At 44.7% G+C, this 21,334-nt stretch overlaps 2 protein-coding genes across 2 annotated transcripts; one reads left to right on the top strand and one right to left on the bottom strand.

Moving 5' to 3' along the window:
* The first annotated feature begins 7,042 nt into the window (after positions 1-7,042).
* Positions 7,043-8,644, top strand: LOC119421973. The gene is given in 3 exon segments (XM_037689329.1): positions 7,043-7,264; positions 7,338-7,511; positions 7,595-8,644. Coding segments are annotated over 3 exon segments (1,446 nt in total).
* A 613-nt stretch (positions 8,645-9,257) lies between these two features.
* Positions 9,258-13,323, bottom strand: LOC119421972 (carnitine O-palmitoyltransferase 1, muscle isoform). The gene is made up of 5 exons (XM_037689328.1): positions 13,108-13,323; positions 12,219-12,383; positions 11,554-11,682; positions 11,106-11,261; positions 9,258-9,398 (listed from the first exon to the last, which is right to left on the bottom strand). Exons 1-5 carry the CDS (start codon positions 13,321-13,323, stop codon positions 9,258-9,260), a joined length of 807 nt encoding a protein of 268 aa, XP_037545256.1.
* Positions 13,324-21,334: the final 8,011 nt, after the last annotated feature.

The raw sequence follows: 21,334 nt of genomic DNA, 5'->3' as shown, positions 1-21,334 counted from the left end.
AAGCTGCGTCCAAAGGAGCGTGTTGTTTCTGGTTATACAGACACTTTTTCCTCATCCATTTTCTCCATTTAAACTTCATTTTTCCCATCTTTAAAACTATCTGCCAGTAATTAATCCAGATATTTTCAGAAATGTCTGTTGTATTTCAGTTGCAAGTGAGAAATCATGGCCGTATGATTTCTCATTGTAAAGCTCATTAATTAAGCTGTGTTAATTGTAATCAATCTGCCAACTAATGTAAATGTGTGATGTTGTTTTAAATCGTTTTTAATTAAACGGCTCACTGTTGTGGTGAGTCAAAGGTAAAAACACGTTTCCGTCCACATTTAATCATTCAAGGCACGATAGTACTCAGTCCAGAAAAATGAAAGAATCCGTTTAAATTATGGATAATATCAGACGCATATTATCTCTCATTACAACACCGTTTTAAATCAATTGATATATAATTTGCTTTAGTTGACTACTGGTATATTCTTTTTTGTGCTCTCTACTATGTGGTCAGGAGTAAAATAATGTTTGAAACATCCACTAAAATGTTTTTCTTATTTGCAGCACTTTTGTTATTTGCAGTCGCTGTACATTTGAAGTGTGGATATTGTTTTGTTGTGTTGCTTTTGCAGCACAGTTGATAATTTTCATGAATTTGTGTACAGTGCTGACATATACCGTATTTTTCGGACTATAAGGCACACTTAAAATCCTTTAATTTTCTCAAAAATCAACAGTGAGCTTTATAATCTGGTGCGCCTTATGTATCAATTCTGGTTGTGCTTACTGACCTTCAACCGATTTTATCTGGTACACGGTGCTCAAAAATCAGTCAAAATGTTTAAAGTTTCACTTAATGCGCCTTATAATCCGATGTGTCTTATCGTCAGAAAAATACGGTAGCCGTTTTATTTATTACTTTGCGCATTAGTATGAGGTGCAATCAGCTGTGGCCCTTGAGCACTAAAGCTTGGTGCAGAAACTGAGGATGGTAAAGTTTTTAGAATGCCTTCTTTGGGGTTTTTTATCATTAGTTGGCCATAATTTCATGTTTAAGTTATTGTTCAGCATTTAAACTCATGTTAAAAGTGTTTTTATTAATATGGTACAGTGGCTTGTAAAACCTGGTAAAGATGGAGTTTATTTTTACTTCAGCCATTGTTGGAAATATGCCTCCTTATTTATAACTTAAAACACAACTGCATGTAAAGTAAATCCTTACAGAATAATCTTTTTTCAACAAAATAAAATGTACTTGTGCACCCTTCACCATTCATTTAATTGTTTGGAGTGGGCCCCTGTCGATACATCTAATGTTCCCATCTAAGCTGTGCGCCTGCGCAATCTCTGTGTCAAGTCTCTGCGCACAAGAAAATCTATGCAGTGCATAAAATATGATACGATACGGTTCACGTACGTTACGCAGCCAAAGCCAATCATGGCATTGACTGTGATTGCGTTATGCAAGTTAGTTGCGTTACGGCAGCTTGGGAGGAGTTGATGGAGGGAAAGGACAGCCCCCAGAAACTATCTATCACAAGCAAACTGGTTGGTCAACTAAAGGAGTGTACTGCTTAGTGGGGAAAACAGCTTGTTTGCGGCGACTCAGACTGATGAAGCCCTTCGGATGGAGGATAAACATCTCTAAAAAAAAAATAAAAAAATAAAACAAACTGTCCAGATGACCTGTCTGAACATGGTTTGACATTTTATCTGGATTACTGAGCATGAAACTTGATTAGTTGCATTACGTTTTTGTTTTGTACTTTTTTGAATTGTGTTACTTAGTTGCATTACGCAAGTGCCACAGCACGCATGGGCAAGGCACATACGCCACTTGTGTATGTGCCGTAACTTGTGTAACGCAAAGTTACGGTGCATACGTTAGCCAGGTTAGTTAGGTAACAACAGTGTGGTGGAGTTGAGAGATGCAAATGCAAAACCCTTATGGCAAAACGACCAACGAAAACTGCACTGCTCCTCCTGAATCCGAGGTTCGACTATCCAATGGACCCTCCTCTCCAGAACCCCCAAATAGACCTTACCAGGGAGGCTTAAGAGCGTGATCCCCCTGTAGTTGGAACACTCTACCGTCCCCCTTTTTGAATGGGGGGACCACCACCCCGGTCTGCCAATCCAGGGGAACTTCCCCCGATGTCCACGCAATATTGCAGAGTCGTGTAAGGCAACACAACCCTACAACATCCAGAGCCTTAAAGGAACTCCGGGCGAATCTCATCCACCCCAGGGGCCCTGCCACCGAGGAGCTTTTTAACCACCTCGGTGACCTCAGCACCAGAGATTGGAGGGCCCAACCCAGAGTCCCCAGGCTCCGCTTCCTCAGTGGAAGACATGCCGGTGGGATTGAGGAGGTCTTCAAAGTATTCTGCCCACGGACCCACGACATCCCGAGTTGAGGTCAGTAGCACACCACCCCCACCATAAACAGTGTTGGTGGTGTACCGCTTTCCCCCCCCGAGAAGCCAGATGGTGGAACATAATCGCCTTCGAGTTGTGCGGAAGTCATTCTCCATGGCCTCTCCAAACTCCAGTAAGCCGCCTCGACAATAGAGGCACGGAACATGGCCCACTCGAACTCAATGTCCCCCACCTCCCCCGGAACATGTTCGAAGTTCTCCCGGAGGTGGGATTTAAAGCTCCATGTCACAGGAGAGTCTGCCAGACGTTTCCAGCAGACCTTCACAATACGTTTGGGTCTGCCAGGTCTGAACGGCATCCTCCCCCACCATCGGAGCCAACTCACCACCAGGTAATAGTGGACAGCTCCGCCCCTCTCTTCACCCGAGTGTCCAAGACATGTGGCAGCAGATCAGATGAGATGATGACACAGTCGATCAAACTGCAGCCTAGGGTGTCCTGGTGCCAAGAGCACATATGGACACCCTTATGCTTGAATATGGTGTTCGTTATGGACAATCCATGACGAGCACAGAAGTCCAACAACAGTATACCACTCGGGTTCAGATCAGGGGGGCCATTCCTCCCAACCACATCCCTCAAGGTCTCACTGTCATTGCCCACGTGAGCATTGAAGTCCCCCAGCAGAACAAGAGAGTTCCCAGGAGGTGCATTTTCCAGTACCCCCTTCCAAGGACTCCAAAAAGGGTGGATAATCTGAACTGCCGTTTGGTGCATAAGCACAAACAACAGTCAGAACCCGTCCCCCCACACATAGGCAGAGGGAGGCCACCCTCTCATTTACCGGGGTGAACCCCAACACACAGGCACCAAGATGGGGGGCAATAAGTATGCCCACACCTGCTCGGCGCCTCTCACCAGCAGCAACTCCAGAGTGGAAGAGTGTCCAACACCTCTCAAGGAAACTGGTTCCAGAGAGAACATAGTCCATTTATTTAGCTCATCATGGGGTGTTTGGACTGCACTTTGTCTGGTCCCTCATCTAGGACCTGTCTGCCTTGAGAGACCCTACTAGGGGCATGAAGCCCCTGACAGCATAGCTCCTAGGATCATTGGGACACTCAAACCCCTCCACCACGGAAAGGTGGCAGCCCAGGGAGGAGTTATCTTATTACATTTCAAAGAAATGTGCAACGTTCCTCCTTCCTGATTTCCTTCCTCAGCGCGCTCCTGGAGCACCAAGGCAGCAAATACTTTTGAAAATGCAGCTGATTTGACCGTAAAAAGTCCTTTCATTAGGTAAAAGTTCAACTGAGACACACTTTTACTATAAAGTCGAGCAAACAAATTGTTTTTACGTGTTTATCTTGTTAAATTTTTGAAGAAATGCACAGCGAGTCGCCCTCTGCGTGTTCCTACTTTCACTAACAGGCTTTTGAAATGCAGTTCATTTGACTGTCAAAGTGCATTTATTAAGGAAACGTTAGACTGAGACACACCTTTGCTATCATTTCCCGCAAACAAATAATTGTTTTAAAGTGTTAATCTTGTTAAATTCTTGTTAAAGTCCTCCTGTGCATGATTCTGCCATTTGGCAGCCAATCGATTTTTGGCTCAACACCGGCCCACATTTCCGGGTTAGGCCCACATTTCTGGGTTGTCAGCGGTGACGTATAATAGATGCAACGTATACGGTGAAGCAACATATTTATGGATTTTTCCATTTATTAGACATTTTTGGACTGATGTGACTTACAGGGCGGAGCGACATGTACGACGAAAAATATGGTTATGTGCAAACAGAAGAACAAGCAGTGTTAGTTTCTCTCCATTGGCTCCCTGTCAAAGCCAGAATAGAATTCAAAATCTTACTTCTAACCTACAAAGCTCTCAACAACCTGGCTCCATCTTATATTACAGATCTTATTGTTCCATATTTTCCTAACAGAGCACTTTGCTCTCAGGCTGCAGGTTTACTTGTGGTTCCTAGAATTTACAAAAACAGAATGGGAGGAAGATCTTTCAGTTATTAGGCTCCTCTCTTGTGGAACCAACTTCCAGTTTCTGTCAGAGGCTGACACATTATCCAGTTCTATTTCATCCCTCCTGACCGCCAGAGGGCTGTGCTGAAAGCACTGAATGTTCCCTTCGCGCATGCGCTGATTCGAGTAATAATACCAACGGAGTCACAGGTGTGACACCGATGACCAATCAGAGGCTATATAGCCCGACGTCATCCGCTGCTATGCTCCTATTTTCTTCTCGCGCGCGGTTCAATTCAGGGCTTCAGCCCTTTGGACCTTTTCTGAACTTTTTACCGTCGTCGGAAGCCCGACTGCCCGTTTGCAGGAGTAGCGTGTTCGCCCTCCTAGGGCTGCGACGGTTTAACCCTGTTCAAAGGTATTTCTGCTGTTTCGTTGGGGACTACGGCGGTTTCCGCCTCTCCCAAATTACAGCGTCTGACTACTATGTGTGTGATTCAACACCGGTGAGTAGTTTTCCTTATATTTCGCCGTTGGTTAGAGGTAGCGTTCGCTCCGCTCACGCTTGTTGGGAGACCTCCAACCGCATGGTTGGCTGGACTGTGCTCCGACGTTGTTTATGACTACTAGGTGTGTGATTCAACACTGGTGAGTAGTGTTTTTTTGCTTATATTTTGCTATTGGTTAGCGGTAGCGTTCGCTCCGCTCCTGTTTACTGGAGGCCTCCAACCGCGTGGTCGGTTGGATTGTGCTCCGAAGTTTGCTTATTACATAGCCAGCTGAGTTCCTGGCCTTGTTTTATTTGGTGAAGGCGAGTGTTCTCACCCCCTCTCCCAATTGTCCTCTCTTACCAGCTGAGCTAGTGGTGCTAGCCTCTCTGAATATCTTGGACATAGCTGGGTAAGGAGCATGGACGGCTCTCACTGCTGTACAGTCTGTGGAGCCATGCTCCAGACAGATGACGGTCACGACCTGTGTCCTGCCTGCCTTGGACATGACCATCTGGTGGATGCCCTGTCGGAGAACCCCTGCATGAATTGCAGCTTCATGTCGCATGCTGTGAGGGTGGCCCGGCTGGCCCAGTTTCGCCCCAAACTCGGCGATTACCTCCCGCCTTCTGGGCAGGAGGCTCCACCTAGGCGCTCGAAGCGCTGGACTGAGGCCGCAGTCTCTGTGGCCCCTCCTGGGAAGAAGCGAGCCAGGTCTGATAGGGGCCTCTCCACAAGAGTGGAGCAACTCTCCGCTGAATTAGCGGAGATGAAGTCCCTTTTTCAGGTACGCCAACTGGGAACTGAACCAGTGGCAGCGACCGGACTCTCCTCCCCACCCATGCCTGAACTGGCTGTGGAGGAAGATGTGCCATCCTTGGCTGCCTCTGCCTCTCACTTTTTAGGTGAGGAGGACGGGCATTCATCTCAAGTCTCAGAGACAGCTTCACTCTCTTCTTCTCGGAGTGCAGTTAGTGGGTCGGGTGACGGCTCGATGCAGGACGTCATGCGTATGGCCCTGAGACAACTGCAGCTGGACGTCCCACAACCAGAGGCGTCCATCCCTGGAAGTGCCTTCTTCAGGCGCGGACTGACCCCTCCTTCCTTTTCTGTCCCTCCATCAGAGGAGTTCCTGAGGGAGTTGCATGGTTGCTGGCGGGACCCCAAAGCCTTTGCGCGCCTCTCTGCAGATGGCAGAGTGTTTGCGGCCATGCATGAGCCGGCTGCAGCAGGCTTGGATTGCATGCCAGCGATAGAACCTGCTGTTGCCTCTCTCATCTTGTCACCAGAAGAAGCTCTGCGCAGTCATGTTCGGTGCCCACGAGCTCAGTGTCGTGTCACAGATGAATTCCTCTGCAGAGCCTATGCCGCCGGAGCGCGTGCTGGCCGCCTAAGTAATTCCTTGGCACACCTAATGCTTGCCCTCTCCGCGTCCCTTCAGGGGACTAGTGGTGTGACAGCAGCAATGGGCTTTAACGATGCAGCGATTCAGGCCTTTGCACTAATGACGAGGGAGCTTGGGCGCGTGATGTCCTCCTTGGTCCAAGCTCGCCGACAGGTCTGGTTGGCGCAGTCAGCATTGACTGAGCCATACCGTAGAGCTCTCCGTAATGTCCCAGTGGTGCCGGGGGAGTTGTTTGGTTCGGCTGCCTTGGAAGCACTGGAACGGACTCTTCAGGCACGACAGAGAAGGCAGCAATTTTCAAGCCTTAGCAGGCCAATGCCCCCTCCACCTCCTCGGCATCCAAGGCGCCTGTCGGCTGGCTCTAGCATGCAGCCACCGCCTGGGGGTCATAACCGGCCGGGTGGTCCTTACCCTCATGCGGTTCAGCAAAGGCCCAGCAGGAGCTTTCGTGGGTCGGTCCATCGACCAGCTGGGCAGGCTCGGACCAGGGACTCTGGCTGCCGCCATGCCATCAGGCCGACCGTCGGATATTTCTCCCACCAGCAGCTCAGCTATTGGGTTGCTCACGCCGTGGACCCATGGGTGGTTGCCACTCTGACCCATGGTAATCGGCTACAGTTCCGACGGCGGCCTCGTATCTCATGCCGGGTCAAGATGATTGCAATCGCCGACCCGGTGAAAGCTCAAGCACTAGACCAGGAACTTTCCGCCCTCCTGGCCAAGGGCGCAATAGAGGCAGTGGACCCTCTGCAACAACCCAGGGCTATTACTCGACTTACTTCCTTGTGCAAAAGAGGATGGGCGGGTTTCGTCCCATTTTAGACCTGAGGGGACTCAACCAGTACCTAAAGGAGCTGCCCCTCCACATGCTCACAACAGCAGAAGTCCTTCAAGCTGTTATGAGGGAAGAATGGTTCACGTCTGTAGACCTGAAGGATGCATATTTTCATGTGCCTATTGCGGCAGAACATCGCCGCTTTCTCAGGTTTGCCTATCGGGGTCACCACTGGCAGTTCTGGGTACTCCCATTCGGGCTCTCTCTCCCCAAGGGTGTTCACTCGGTGCATAAAGGCAGCCCTCTCTCCTCTGCAGGCCTGCGGAGTGAAGATTCTGCCGTACTTAGACGATTGGCTTCTCTGCGCCCCGTCTCAGGCCTGTGCCTTTCACGACACAAACCGCCTGCTCGCTCATATGTCCCAGTTTGGCCTCAATGTCAACCTGGAGAAGAGCTGCCTGATCCCTTCCCAGACGACCACCTTTCTTGGGGTGGTTCTGGATTCATCTTCCATGAGAGCTCGCCCATCCGCTCAAAGGGTGGCCGGCATACTCCAGCTGGTCAATCGGTTCAGGCTGGGCAGGCAGCCCCCTATGTTGCCTTCCTGCAACTACTCGGCAAGCTGACATCAGTCACTCGGGTGGTGCCCTTAGGCCTGCTGTCACTTCGCCCCTTGCAGAGGTGGCTCAACAGCTTTTGCCTGGATGCCAGGCTGCACAGGCATCGCAAGCTCGCAGTGACGTGGTCATGTCTTCATGCCTTGACTCCATGGAGGGACGGAGATTATTTGTCCAGGGGTGTCCCCATGGGAGTGGTAGTGTGTCGCAGGGAAGTGATCACGACAGATGCCAGCTCCATGGGATGGGGGGCTGTGTGGCAACGCAGAGCGGTTCAGGGCCGCTGGGGTCAAAGAGACCATTCCAAGCATATAAATGTGCTGGAGCTGCGTGCAGTGCACTTGGCACTCAGGCACTTCCTGCCTCACCTGGAAGGGAGGCATATACTTGTTCGGTCAGACAACACCTCTGTTGTCTACCACATCAACCATCAGGGGGGCACCAGGTCAGCACAACTTCTGAGAGTGCCCAGAGAGCTCCTGGAATGGGCCTCTCCTCGCCTGTCCACCCTGCGGGCAGCGTACTTGCCAGGGCGACACAATCAGGTCGCAGATTTTCTCTCCCGCCAAGAGTCCCCTCCGGGAGAGTGGTCTCTCCACAGCGACATAGTGCTGATGATCTGGGACCGTTTTGGTCAGGCAGAGATAGACCTGTTTGCGACGGAAGAGTCGACTCAGTGTCCCCTATGGTACTCTCTTACGGGGGCGTCGGGTGCGCTAGGCTAGGACGCATTGGCTCATCCTTGGCCAAGGGTCCTTCTATATGCCTTTCCACCCCTTTCTCTAATTTGGCCAACCCTTCAGAGAGTCCTCGAGGAGGGCCACAGGATGCTGCTGGTGGCTCCGTATTGGCCAGCGCGACCATGGTTCCCACGGCTACGAAGTCTATGTCAGGGCGTCCCATGGTGTCTTCTGACCAGAAGGGACTTGCTGTCTCAGTTGGGGGGACTGATATGGCAACCCAATCCTCAACGTCTTCAGCTGTGGGTGTGGCCACTGCAAGGCTAGGACAGCAGCTGACTGGAGTTTCGAGCCCCGTCAGACGCACCATCCTGGGCACCAGGGCACCCTCTACTCGTCAGCAGTACGAAAACAGGTGGCGCCTGTTTTCCCAATGGTGTTCTGATCACAACAAGGATCCAGTCTCCTGTACAATACCCACCATTCTGGAGTTTCTCCAGTCTCTACTTGGTCACACCCGCCGACAGCTCCACGAGCACAAGGTTGGGACCTTCCCTTGGTTCTCGAAGCTCTGTGCCATCCTCCTTTCGAGCCTTTGACACAGGCGGACCTCAAGTGGCTTTCATGTAAGACGGCTTTTTTGTTGGCTATTACCTCAGCAAAGAGGGTCAGCGAGCTACATGCTCTCTCAATCAGCCCCTCATGTCTCAGGTGGGGCCCTGAGGGCTTGTGTGTTACCTTGTGGCCAAACATTGCATTCGTACCAAAGGTGTTATCTCACTCTCACTCTAACCAACCGTTGAGGCTGGCACGTTTTCAGCCTGCGCCTGGTGAGGGGTCTGCATTATTGTGCCCGGTGAGGGCACTGGAGGAATACGTTGCAGCTACTGCCGTGATAAGACATTCAGACCAGCTGTTTGTGTGTTATGGAGGCCCTAGGTTAGGCTGTCCTCTTTCCAAACAGCGCCTCTCCCACTGGATCGTGGACGTCATCTGCCACGCCTATGCTGCAGGGCCCGGCCCCCTGCCGGTCTGCTTGAAGGCTCACTCTACCAGGAGCGTCTTCGCTTCCTGGGCTGCCCTGAGAGGGGTTCCGCTGGAAGCAATATGTGCTGCTGCATCATGGGCTTCCCCAAGCACGTTCACCAGATTTTATAGTTAACGTGGCCACCCCTCATCCCCTGGGCCAGGTTCTTCTACAAGGGTCCTCTGGGCCTCCTCAGTGAGGTAGGCGTTTAGGATTCCTTGTGACATCGTTGGTATTAGTCATTCAGTGCTTTCAGCACCACCCTCTGGCGGTCAGGAGGGATGAAATAGAACGAAAGTTACGTATGTAACTACGGTTCTATGAATCCCGGATGACCGCCAGAGCTTCTCCGTCACTCTGAATCCTTGCGTTCCGTGAGAAGATTCTGTAGGAGCAGAGCAGCGGATGACGTCGGGCTATATAGCCTCTGATTGGTCATCCATGTCACACCTGTGACTCCGTTGGTATTATTACTCGAATCAGCGCATGCGCGAAGGGAACATTCGGTGCTTTCAGCACCGCCCTCTGGCGGTCATCCGGGATTCATAGAACCGTAGTTACATACGTAACTTTCGTTTTAAAACTAGACTTAAGACTTTCCATTTTGCTAAATCCTATAGTTAGGGTCGGCTTGGGTTTCCTGAGCTGTCCCTTAGTTATGCTGCTATAGGCTTAGACTGCTGGAAGACAAACTGACCACACTTTTCACTCTGCTACTGTCTTTATTTACTCTGCTCAACATTTGTAATTATTTTTTCTATCCTTAACATGTGTTTTTTTTTTTGTCTTTCAGGTACATCTGGACTTAAATATGGACCTACCATTCTGTGTTCATCTGTCTCTCCTTCCTGTCCTCTCAAACCAACCGGTCAATGCAGATGGCTGCTTGTCCTGAGCCTGGTTCTGCTGGAGGTTTCTTCCTTTTAAAAGAGAGATTTTTCCTTTCCACTGTTGCCACTGTGCTTGCTCAAGATGGGAGTCTGTGACGAAGCCAAGATTCAACTTGTCTGCTGGATTCCTTAGAGAACTTTACTAATTGGCTTTTATGTATGTGCATGTTCCTGTACAGTGCCCTGAGACAACTTTGTTGTGATTTGGCGCTATATAAATAAACTGAATTGAATTGAAACTGGGTGAGATTTTTTTCTTTTTCGAGTGAGAAAGGTCTGCTCTGCAAAAACATGCAGCAAACTTGGACAGGTCGTCATGTAAACAAATAATGATTCCACTTGCAGACAAGAACTTAACCACAAACATACAAAGTTTGTTTTCTCAGTCATCCAGGTATATAACAACAAAAAAGGTTGAATCATGTCATCTGGACTTCGTTTTTTTGTTAAAAAGAAACGTTTCGCCCCTCATCCAAGAGGCTTCGTCAGTCTGAGGCCTAGCCATCTGGTATTACCCAGAAGCCACCCTGACTTTTGTGTTTCAAGCCTGCCTCAGATACCCCTGAAGTCTGGCCTTTTCACTAATGGTTTCAAAAACACAAAGTTTGTTTTCTCAGCTTTGTGTTTTTGAAACCATTAGTGAAAAGGCCAGACTTCAGGGGTATCTGAGGCAGGCTTGAAACACAAGAGTCAGGGTGGCTTCTGGGTAATACCAGATGGCTAGGCCTCAGACTGACGAAGCCTCTTGGATGAGGGGCGAAACGTTTCTTTTTAACAAAAAAACGAAGTCCAGATGACATGATTCAACCTTTTTTGTTGTTAACCACAAACAGACATTAATGCTACTTTCTCTCAGTAAACAATTGTTTACCTCCTTGAGAAAAGGGGACTCCACCCCCAAGTATTTGGAGACCACATAGAGGCAGAAGAGGTGTCTGTCGATCCCAGCTCCAGTCATGGCCAGTCGATAAAGGTTCTGGTGCTTCTCAGAGGCTCGTCGGAAAAGATGCCCACATTCTTCTTCCCTCTGTAAACAATTTTACACTTTAAGTTATGAAAATAGAATCTGATAATCGTCAAACTTGGCAACAAATTAGGCACGTGGTCTTTCAATTTTTACTTTTATAAAGAGCTAAAGTTAAAGAGTTAAAGAGCTCATAAAAACCAATGACAGCTCAGGTTTTATTGAGATCAGGCCACTTCCATCATCCTGAACAAATGATGCTGTGAAGATCTGTCATGTCCAAAACCTTTCATTTGTACTTAGAGAAATCATTCTTCAAGATGAGTTTGGGTGGTGAGCAGGAATGTGTCATTACCTCTCCACCCTCCAGAGCTTTGATGAAGGCACAGCTCTCATTGGAGCAGGATCTCACAGTCTCTGTTCGGCCCTCCCTGAACAAACGGGTCATCGATGCCTCGTACGTCAGACAGAATCCACCACGATCCTGCAGACAGACCACACATGAATGTTGGGTACTGGACTTTTGCATTTTGACGTTTCACACCTCTGCAACATTCTGCAGCATCTTGTGCTGCTTTTCAAAGCTCAAACAACAGTGTGTTGAAGGATTTCAACAAGAAAATATGCCTTTGCTTGTTTTCTTTAGAATGAGTCAACGGAGCTCTTTTACATGTTATGAGCTCAAGTAAGAACTAATAAAATGTTCAACTTCCACATAGTTGTTTGCAAAAGCTGCAGAGTAAGAAGTCTCTGATCCCTTGTTGCATAAGCCTAAGAACTTTGTTTGAATGTGTAAAAAGCCTAAGAATATATTTACAAGCTCCAAATTTTAATGAACAAGTTGAACCCATAAACAACTCCAAATAAACAATTCACTTTAAAGTTATTAATCCAAAACATTCAGCTGCATTTCATTTATCAAGTATGGCACCATGTATGTTCACAGCACACACACCAGTTTCAGTGTTTTAGTAGCTCGTTAAGTTTCTTGATTGAAACGTAGTGAATGTTACTTGTTACCCTGTAGTACGCCAACTGGAGGCTGATCTGTATGAAAGCATCGGGACTGATCCTGCACTTCTTGATCCGACCCTTTCCAAAGTCATTGAATGGAAACACATGGCAGTCCACATCATCGGCCAAGGTCTGGGCAACAGCCAGGGAGCTGCAGACCTGAGCCTGAACCTAACGGAGATAAAGACAATCACACATGAAAGCAAAGAGAAACTGTCAGTGATGTTCACTCACACAAGGTTAACTGAGCCCAAAAGACAAATGGTTGATCGGTTTGACTGAGCTCACCGTTTAAGTTCAATACACTGTTCAAAGAAATGCTGATTTGACAAAGAATACAGTGGGTTGCAGAAGTATTCACCCCCTTGTTAATCTTTTCATTTCATTGTCTTACAGCCTGAAATGTAAATGAACGGTCAGTTTGATTTTAATAGTCCAACACAAAATACTTCAGATTAATAAAACAAAAAAAAAGGTATATAAAATATACTATTATAATAAAAATAAAATATAAAACTAAAAACTGGTGTGTGAATGAGTATGTACTCCCTTTGCTGTAAAGCTCCAGACATAAATAGTTAAGTAAGGGCCAGCTGTGGGTAATCTAAGAGCTGTTACTTTCAGTACATAAACATGTTCTAATGGCAAACAGAATCAACAGCAGATCAACCCTAGAAAGACCTTCCACCAAACAGCATGGAGATCAAGGAACTCTCCACACAGTTAAAAAAAAAGGCTGGGGAAAGTACAGATCAAGGGTTAGGGTTATAAGAATATTTTTAAACCATGTGAAGTTCTATTAAATTTATCACTAGAAGAAGAAAGCATTACGAGTCTGATTTTCTGTAAGTCAGGTGTTTATAATTAAAGCAGAAACTTGAGGGAGTGACTGTACCTCTGATGGGATGTCCCACACAAGCCTCTGAGGTGGGGGCAGTGAGAGCTCCACTTCACCTTTACAGTGTCCGTCTTCTGTGTATCCCAGCTGGAAGGCATCTGTGGCCAGAGTATACTGGAAAATCCCACAGGAAACGAGGGTTTGAGACAACCTGGCTGAATTCACAGTAACTCTGACTGAATATAGAAACACTATTAGTGGAGCTTTTACCATTTTAGATCATAAACCACAAAATACAACACATTATCTAGCGAAGAGTATTAAAAGTAAAAAACATACAGTTTATACAGGCTGCTGCCATTGACTTAAAAGTATAAACAAAATCCAACAATTTGAAAAGAGCAATAGATATACAAAACAAAATGTTTATTTTCTGTAATGTTACAACATTCTGCCTTCTCAGTAACAGGCGATGGGTGATTTTGCCATCTGCTCAGGTGTGTGGCATCGCCTACTCAGACTATTTCGTTCTGAGTCGATCGACGCGCCAGCACACATGATCGTTTTCAGTTACTCTAGCAGGAAAGACACAGCCTCTCAGAGACTCCATTTTTATTTGTCTAAAGCTGTAGTTCTCAAACTGGGGTCCCCAGACCCCCGGGGTCCATGAACAAATTAATTTGAATTAAGATTTTAGCCAAGTTAAATAATAAAGTCCATGCTCAATAATCCAGGTATACAATCCAACATTTTTCAGTCAGGTCATCAGGTCATCATTTTAGAAACTGTCCAGATGACCTGACTGAAAAATGTTGGGCAAGTCAAATAATGTTTAAAAAGTGCATAAATACACCAATCAGACAAACTAATGAACTAATAACTCCCGCCCACCTCAGCTTTAAACCAATCAAAACTCTAATGTGATTACGACACACGTCGTAAATCTGTAAACAAAGTCTGGACACATTTGGTGCACAGCTCTTTCCGCTGCTCAGCATTTAGTAGAGATGGAAATGTATTTAAATTTGTCAACTTCATCAAGTGTAGCAAATCCCAAACTAGCTAAACTTCAAAAATATGACGACAATTACATTGAGTTTGGTTTCATCGAGAGCAACGATGGAAGAACAAAATGTGTCCCGTGTCTTCAGGTGCATGAAGCTATGAAGCCAGCCAAGCTAAAGCAACATCCGTCTATGAAGCACCTAAAGTTCAAGGATGAAAATAAAGTGTTTGGGGTTTTTTTTCAGCAAAAAGGGGATGACTACATGCGACAAACAAAACAAATGGTGGACTTTGCCACAGTTTCACAGAAAGCAGAGTGGGCTTCTTATTTAGTGGCTCAACGCATGGCAAAAACTAAGAAGCCACACTCGATTGGACAGGAACTTGTTCTCCCAGCAGCAGTGGAGATGTGTGAAGCCATCCTGGGCGCAGAGGCAGCCAATAAGCTTAAAGCTGTACCACTTTCCAACAACACTGTTAGCAGAATAATTAAAGAACTCCCAGCTGACATACTGTCACAGCTACTGGATCGACTGTGTTCCTGAGAGCAATGTTCTGTTCAGTTGGATGAATTCACTGACAATTCTAGTGTGGCTCAATTAATTACTTTGGTGCGCTACCCTGGGATGAAGGCATTTTGGAGGACTTTCTGTTCTGCAAGGAGGTGCCAGGCAGAACGACAGGCGAGGACATATTCAAACTTTTGGATGTGTTCCTGACTGAAGCCAGGATGAGCTGGAAACAAAGTGTTTGTATGGATGGAGCTGCTGCAATGACTAGACCAAAGAGTGGGGTTACAGTGCGGATTAAAGCTGTTAATCCAAAGATTATTACAACTCACTGCATGCTGCATAGACAAGCATTCACCTCCAAATACATTGAACCAGATCTCCACTCTGTTTTGAACACTGCTGTGACTGCAGTTAAGTTTGTGAAGATCAGGGCACTACATCACATCTGTTTGGACAGCTTTTCCGGGACCTGGATGCTGGTCATGACACACTGCTGTATCACACTGGTGTGACGACTCTCTCATGGTAAAGTCTTACAACGATTATTTGAGCTAGGCAGAGAAATGGCAGAGGGAAAACCAGACATTGCACAGTTTTATTGACTCAGAGGATGTGACAAAGTTGGCATGGCTTGCTGATATATTTAATTTACTGCATGGCATCCACCTCTCCATCCAAGGTGGACACACATCTATTCTGGAAGTCAGAGACATAATCACAGCTTTCATGAAGAAAGCAGACCTCTGGAGTAGGACGATACATGGCATATTCCTCAAACTGATCGAGTTTCTCCACACTAATAACCTTTCTGCGGCTACAGTGAGGGAGGTCATCACCTCACATCGAGCCACCTGCATCATGAAGGACCCCACTCACCCAGCACACGCACATTTTGCTCTGCTCCCCTCAGGAAGGAGGTTAAGGAGCATTAAGTATGGCAAGCCCTTTTAACATAAAATCGGATTCACCACGCTTACATTCCAGATATCTTAAACTGAGTTTTGACTAGACATATTAGTTATTCAAGATATCTTGAATTACATTTTGACTAGTCAAAATACCTATTTAAGATATCTCTAATTACATTCTGACTAGTCATAATGACGTCAGATTTACCATTGAGTTGTATGGAGGCTTCAATTCAAGATATCTTGAATTGATTTTTGACTAGTCAAAAATACAGTTCTAGATATCTCTAAGTTAATTTTGACTAGTCATTATTTGCTTTCAAGATATCTCACTTTTAGTTCTGACTAGTCATAATTACAATTAAAGATATCTTAAATGACGTCATTATTCAAGATATCTTAAATGTATTTGTAGATATCAAAAATGAAGTTTTGACTAGTGCAAATTAAATTGTAGATATCTTGAAAGCAAATAACGACTAGGCAAAACTAACTTAAAGATATCTAGAACTGTACTTATGACTAGTCAAAATTCCTTTTAAGATATCTCAAAATGAATTCAAGATATCTTGAATATTTTATCATGTAGACTGCTTTTCTATTTAAGATATCTTGAATTCACATTTTGACTAGTCAGAATGACATTCAAGATATCTTGAATTGTTATTCTGACTAGTCAAAACGTCACAGATTTACGTAGCATTTTGGCGGAAAAATCATAAAGCATTGTAGCCTTTTTATTTTATAATCTGCAAAATCAGGTCAGTCCAACACAACGCTCGTATTTTTAACATGATTTTTAGCGCGGCAGCTCGGATTATTTATTGTATCTGAAACAAGAAGACTCTTTTGCGACGTCTTTTTCACGACAACTGGAAACCGACACTTCCTGCTTTGCGAGTTTTTGCACTGAGGAGAAATGGCTCTCTTTTCAACATCTTTGCTTAATTTGCCAAGCTTTTTTTTCGCTGCTGAGGAGGAAATCGCAGCGGCGAATTCTCGAACTAATAAACGTGAAAGGACAAAAGTTCTTCCTTGAAGAAAATATCCTCAGCTGTCAAGGTAAGAAAAGACGTAGCTTAGCAAGCTAACCGTTAGCTACAACATATGAAGCGCATAAACATCGTGATAAAGAAGCCTAATTTAGTGTGCTACATTATTTGGAGTGTTTGAGACAGACATCATATAAAATCTTTAATTATATTTTTATGAGGTTCCATTAGTGCCAAACATATGTTTATGTGTATGTAGCGTGCTGTGTATATGTAAGGTGATGTGTTAAGTGAATCCATCTACAATCTATTACTTGTTTAAAGCTAAATATGTTATAACAAGTATTAATTATATATGTGTGTGTGTGTGTGTGTGTGTGTGCTAAAATCAGATCTATTTTAGATCTCACTGGGTGTTGAAAAAATAAATGTTGGCTTATTTCTGTAGAAGTGCAGCTGGTAAAGGTTTTTGTAACCATGTAGTTGCACTTTTTTTTACCAGACTGCCCACTACTCCCAACTCCAGCTGCCAACTGGTCCTCCTGTCTCCACAGTCTCCTCCTGTACTGGACTGCACAAGAGATTTACAAAGATGGCACAGACAAAGAACACAGGTAAAAAAATAAAATAAGAGTGGAACACATTCTTTTCTGTTATATTATTTAGTATATGATGGTTATGATTCTCATCACAATAATTGTAATAACGTTCCCACCTGTATATTATTAGTGCCATGTGAAATTTGTCATAGTCTCAATATTACTTGTGTCAAATATATTTTTCTCTCCTAACTTGTTTAGAATTGTTTATTTTTGTAGGTAATGAATAAATGCAGGTTCAACTTCTATGAATTAGTAATATTTGCAAGTTAAGTAAAAATCTTAACTCTCAAATCTGTCCCACTGTGTCAAATTGCTCACTTGTCCCTTTACATTTATTTATTTTTTAGTTTGACATATTTTATGTTTATTTCTTGAAAGGGAATCCATCCTGAACCTGCCAGCGAGGTGGTGGTGCGAAAGCCCAAAACTGTGGTGAAAAGATGTTTGCACTCCACGCTTTACAGAGCTTACACAGGTATAACCTTTGGGTTAATGTTTTTATGTCCATGTTTCCTTTGTCAGAACGTATTGTAATTCTGTCACTCGTGTGTTTGTAGGACCACTTCCAGATCCTGACATCCTGGCATCGGGAGAAAAACTGCACCAGCTGGAGTCCCAACCACTTATCACACTTATCCTAGAGATGGTCTCTCAGCTTTGGAGCTGGTACCATCCAGACTTGGTCCTGTGCCACAGGGCTCACTGAGGTCTCACCAGTGCCCACCTGCATCATTCTGCACCACATGGCTCCAGACCTCCCTGCTCTTCCTTCGATGCTGCATAGTCTTCCCAACATGTGTTTTGTGCCCACACTCGATCAACTTATGCATCTTCAGTCTCTGCAAGTGTCACATGAAGTACAGGCCAGAACCAGGGAGCAGTCCATATGTCCCGCGTGGGTACAGCTTCGACAACCAAGGCTTACTACTAGCTGTTTCCACTTTCCGTGTTGCTTACAGAGGAAGTGCAGAGGAGGAGTCTGCTGACAGCACCGGCAGCTCAGATGATCAGCGGGTACACTAAACAATAACTGTTGAACGGGTATGGTGTGATGAATGGATTGATGATTGATTGATTGATCAGATGAAGTCTAAACTGGACATGTTTTACTTCAACACCTTCATCCATGTGTTTATATCAATGCAGCAAGAAACATAAAATTTATAAATCACCCTTTTGTTCCTTCATATTTTTAATCAGTCTCAAGCTGTGAATCACTGTAAATACTATATCTTGATGCTGCTCAATGATCCAGGTAGGAAAATCTAAAAAAAGTTAAGTCTGGTCCTCTGGACATTCAAAAAGCAAAACAAACACACAAAAAAAGTAGAAACGTTTCGTCTCTCATCCAAGAGACTTCCTCAGTCTGAGGAACTGTATTCAGCTCAGTCTCTTAAATAGCACCTTCTCAGAGTGGATCAACCAGTTTGCTGCTGACAACCATGTGTAAATGTGTGAACCATTTATTACTTCATTTTATGCTTATGTTTAATAAATGTTTTAATGTTAAATGGTTATTGTTGCACCGGGGTCTGAGAGAAATGTAATTTCAATCCTGTGTATGTCCTGTACATGTTGCAGTTTTTGACAATAAAAGTGACTTTGAGCAGCACCTCAGACTGAAGAAGCCTTTCGGATGAAAGACGAAACGTTTCTACCTTCTTCTTTTTTTTGTTTGTTTTGTTTTTTTGAATGTCCAGAGGACCAGACTTAACTTTTTAGATGTAAATACTGTAAATAGTTATTCATGAAAAATACATAAATGTGCCAATTTATTTAATTTGAAATTACATAATTTGATAAAATATCTATAATCCACTATCAATTTATAGTGTACAGTTATAAAATGTTAACTTAAATAGTTAAATGTTTTTGTTTTTACTAGATATTGTAAATTGCACTTGTTTTCCTTGTAATTCAACTGAATCAATCCACAAATAAAAAAAACAGTACAGTATGCTGCTCAAGTGTTTTTTAATTGAAGAATGTTTAAAATAATTCAAAACAAACTATCTACCGGTAACTACGTAACACTAGAACAATTTACATACATGTGACAAGCTTGGGTATGGATGTTGTTTTTATTTTATAAACTTACTGCAACACCACCTAAGGACTTTCACCCAAGGACATCATTTATACACAGAAAAGACACTTGGGTTTGTTTACCAGTAAACACTGGAACAGAACCTACACGAGACTCAACTGTCACCTTCAACCTGGAATATAAATATGAAATTAACAAAAATAAATATGAATAATATTTAAGAATTGCAAAACAAACAAACATGGGGCTCACATTCACATACAAAAATCCAAAAGCCAGCCAGTCTTCTCTCAGGTAAGACACTGACTAATTATGGTGCCTCAAGCAGGCTGTGAGAGCAGTAAAGCATGGTAGGACAGATACGGTGGTTTTCTTGCCCCACAAGAACAACCAGGAACTGAACAAAAACAACAGCGCAGAGACTGAGCCATTTTCCTCACTGTCTAACACTAGAGCCACAGGAAGTTGTGGCATTTTCTAACAATGTTGTCCAGAAACAGCTAGCGCCATTGCAGCCACCCAAAATTCTGCAGGCAGCTGTTTGAACAGCTAAGTAGCAGCCGCGGGTCCTACGCGTCATTTCTTAATTCAAGATATCTAAAAGTGTCATTCTGACTAGTCATAATTACATTCGAGATATCTTGAATTGTAATTACGGATGTTTGACCCGTCAAATGACAAATAAAGTGACGTCATTCAAGATATCTTGAATTACATTTTGACTAGTCAAAATGTAATTCAAGATATCTTGAATTGTTATTCTGACTAGTCAGAATGTAATTCAAGATATCTTAAATTAGCATTCTGACTAGTCAAAATGTAATTGTGCCTAGTCAAAACTCAATTTAAGATATCTAGAATGTAACTACAGATAGTCAGACTACTCGATTTTATGTTAAAAGGGCTTGCCATACATTAAGTGTAGAACCACTAGACTAGAACAGCTCCTACCCTGAGGCTGTCAGACATGAATCTCTAATCAGGATAATCACTGAAAAATCACATCATGTTGCTGCTGATCTGTTTCATGTTGCTGTGTTCACTCGTACTTGCCTGCTCACACAGACTCATGTTCGTGCTGCTGTTCGGCGTATTGTTTTTATGTTATTAGTACTTACAGGTCCTTCTCAAAAAATTAGCATATTGTGATAAATGTCATTATTTTCCATAATGTAATTATAAAAATGAAACTTTCATATATTTCAGATTCATTGCACACCAACTGAAATATTTCAGGTCTTTAATTGTTTTAATACTGATGATTATGGCATACAGCTCATGAAAACCCCAAATGCCTGTCCCAAAAAATTAGCATATTTCATCTCACCAATGAAAGACAAGTGTTTTTAATACAAAAACACCAACCTTCAAATAATCATGTTCAGTTATGCACTCAATACTTGGTCGGGAATCCTTTTGCATGAATGAATGCTTCAATGTGGCGTGGCATGGAGGCAATCAGCCTGTGGCACTGCTGAGGTGTTATGGAGGCCCAGGATGCTTCGATAGCAGGCTTAAGCTCATCCAGAGTGTTGGGTCTTGCGTCTCTCAACTTTCTCTTCACAATATCCCACAGGTTCTCTATGGGGTTCAGGTCAGGAGAGTTGGCAGGCCAATTGAGCACAGTAATACCATGGTCAGTAAACCATTTACCAGTGGTTTTGGCACTGTGAGCAGGTGCCAGGTCATGCTGAAAAATGAAATCTTCATCTCCATAAAGCTTTTCAGCAGATGGAAGCATGAAGAGCTCCAAAATCTCCTGATAGCTAGCTGCATTGACCCTGCCCTTGATAAAACACAGTGGACCAACACCAGCAGCTGACATGGCACCCCAGACCATCACGGACTGTGGGTGCTTCACACTGAACTTCTGGCATTTTGGCATTTCCTTCTCCCCAGTCTTCCTCCAGACTCTGGCACCTTGATTTCCGAATGACATGCAAAATTTGCTTTCATCCAAAAAAAGTACTTTGGACCACTGAGCAACAGTCCAGTGCTGCTTCTCTGTAGCCCAGGTCAGGCGCTTCTGCCGCTGTTTCTGGTTCAAAAGTGGCTCGACCTGGGGAATGCGGCACCTGTAGCCCATTTCCTGTACACGCCTGTGCACGGTGGCTCTGGATGTTTCTACTCCAGACTCAGTCCACTGCTTCCGCAGGTCCCCCAAGGTCTGGAATCGGCCCTTCTCCACAATCCTCCTCAGGGTCCGGTCACCTCTTCT

This window comes from Nematolebias whitei, chromosome 15 (genome assembly GCF_014905685.2).
Source record: "Nematolebias whitei isolate Nwh7 chromosome 15, NemWhi1, whole genome shotgun sequence".
Lineage (NCBI taxonomy): Eukaryota > Metazoa > Chordata > Actinopteri > Cyprinodontiformes > Rivulidae > Nematolebias > Nematolebias whitei.
The sequence above is the reverse complement of the archived record's forward strand: the minus strand, read 5'-3'. Positions and strand labels throughout refer to the sequence as shown.

Coding starts and splice junctions, on each gene's coding strand:
- LOC119421972 (XM_037689328.1), bottom strand. CDS start 13,323: ATGGTAAAAGCTCCACTAATAGTGTTTCTATATTCAGTCAGAGTTACT. Junction 12,384..13,107: donor TGTGGGACATCCCATCAGAG/GTACAGTCACTC, acceptor TATCTCCGTTAG/GTTCAGGCTCAGGTCTGCAG. Junction 11,262..11,553: donor AAGCTCTGGAGGGTGGAGAG/GTAATGACACAT, acceptor AATTGTTTACAG/AGGGAAGAAGAATGTGGGCA.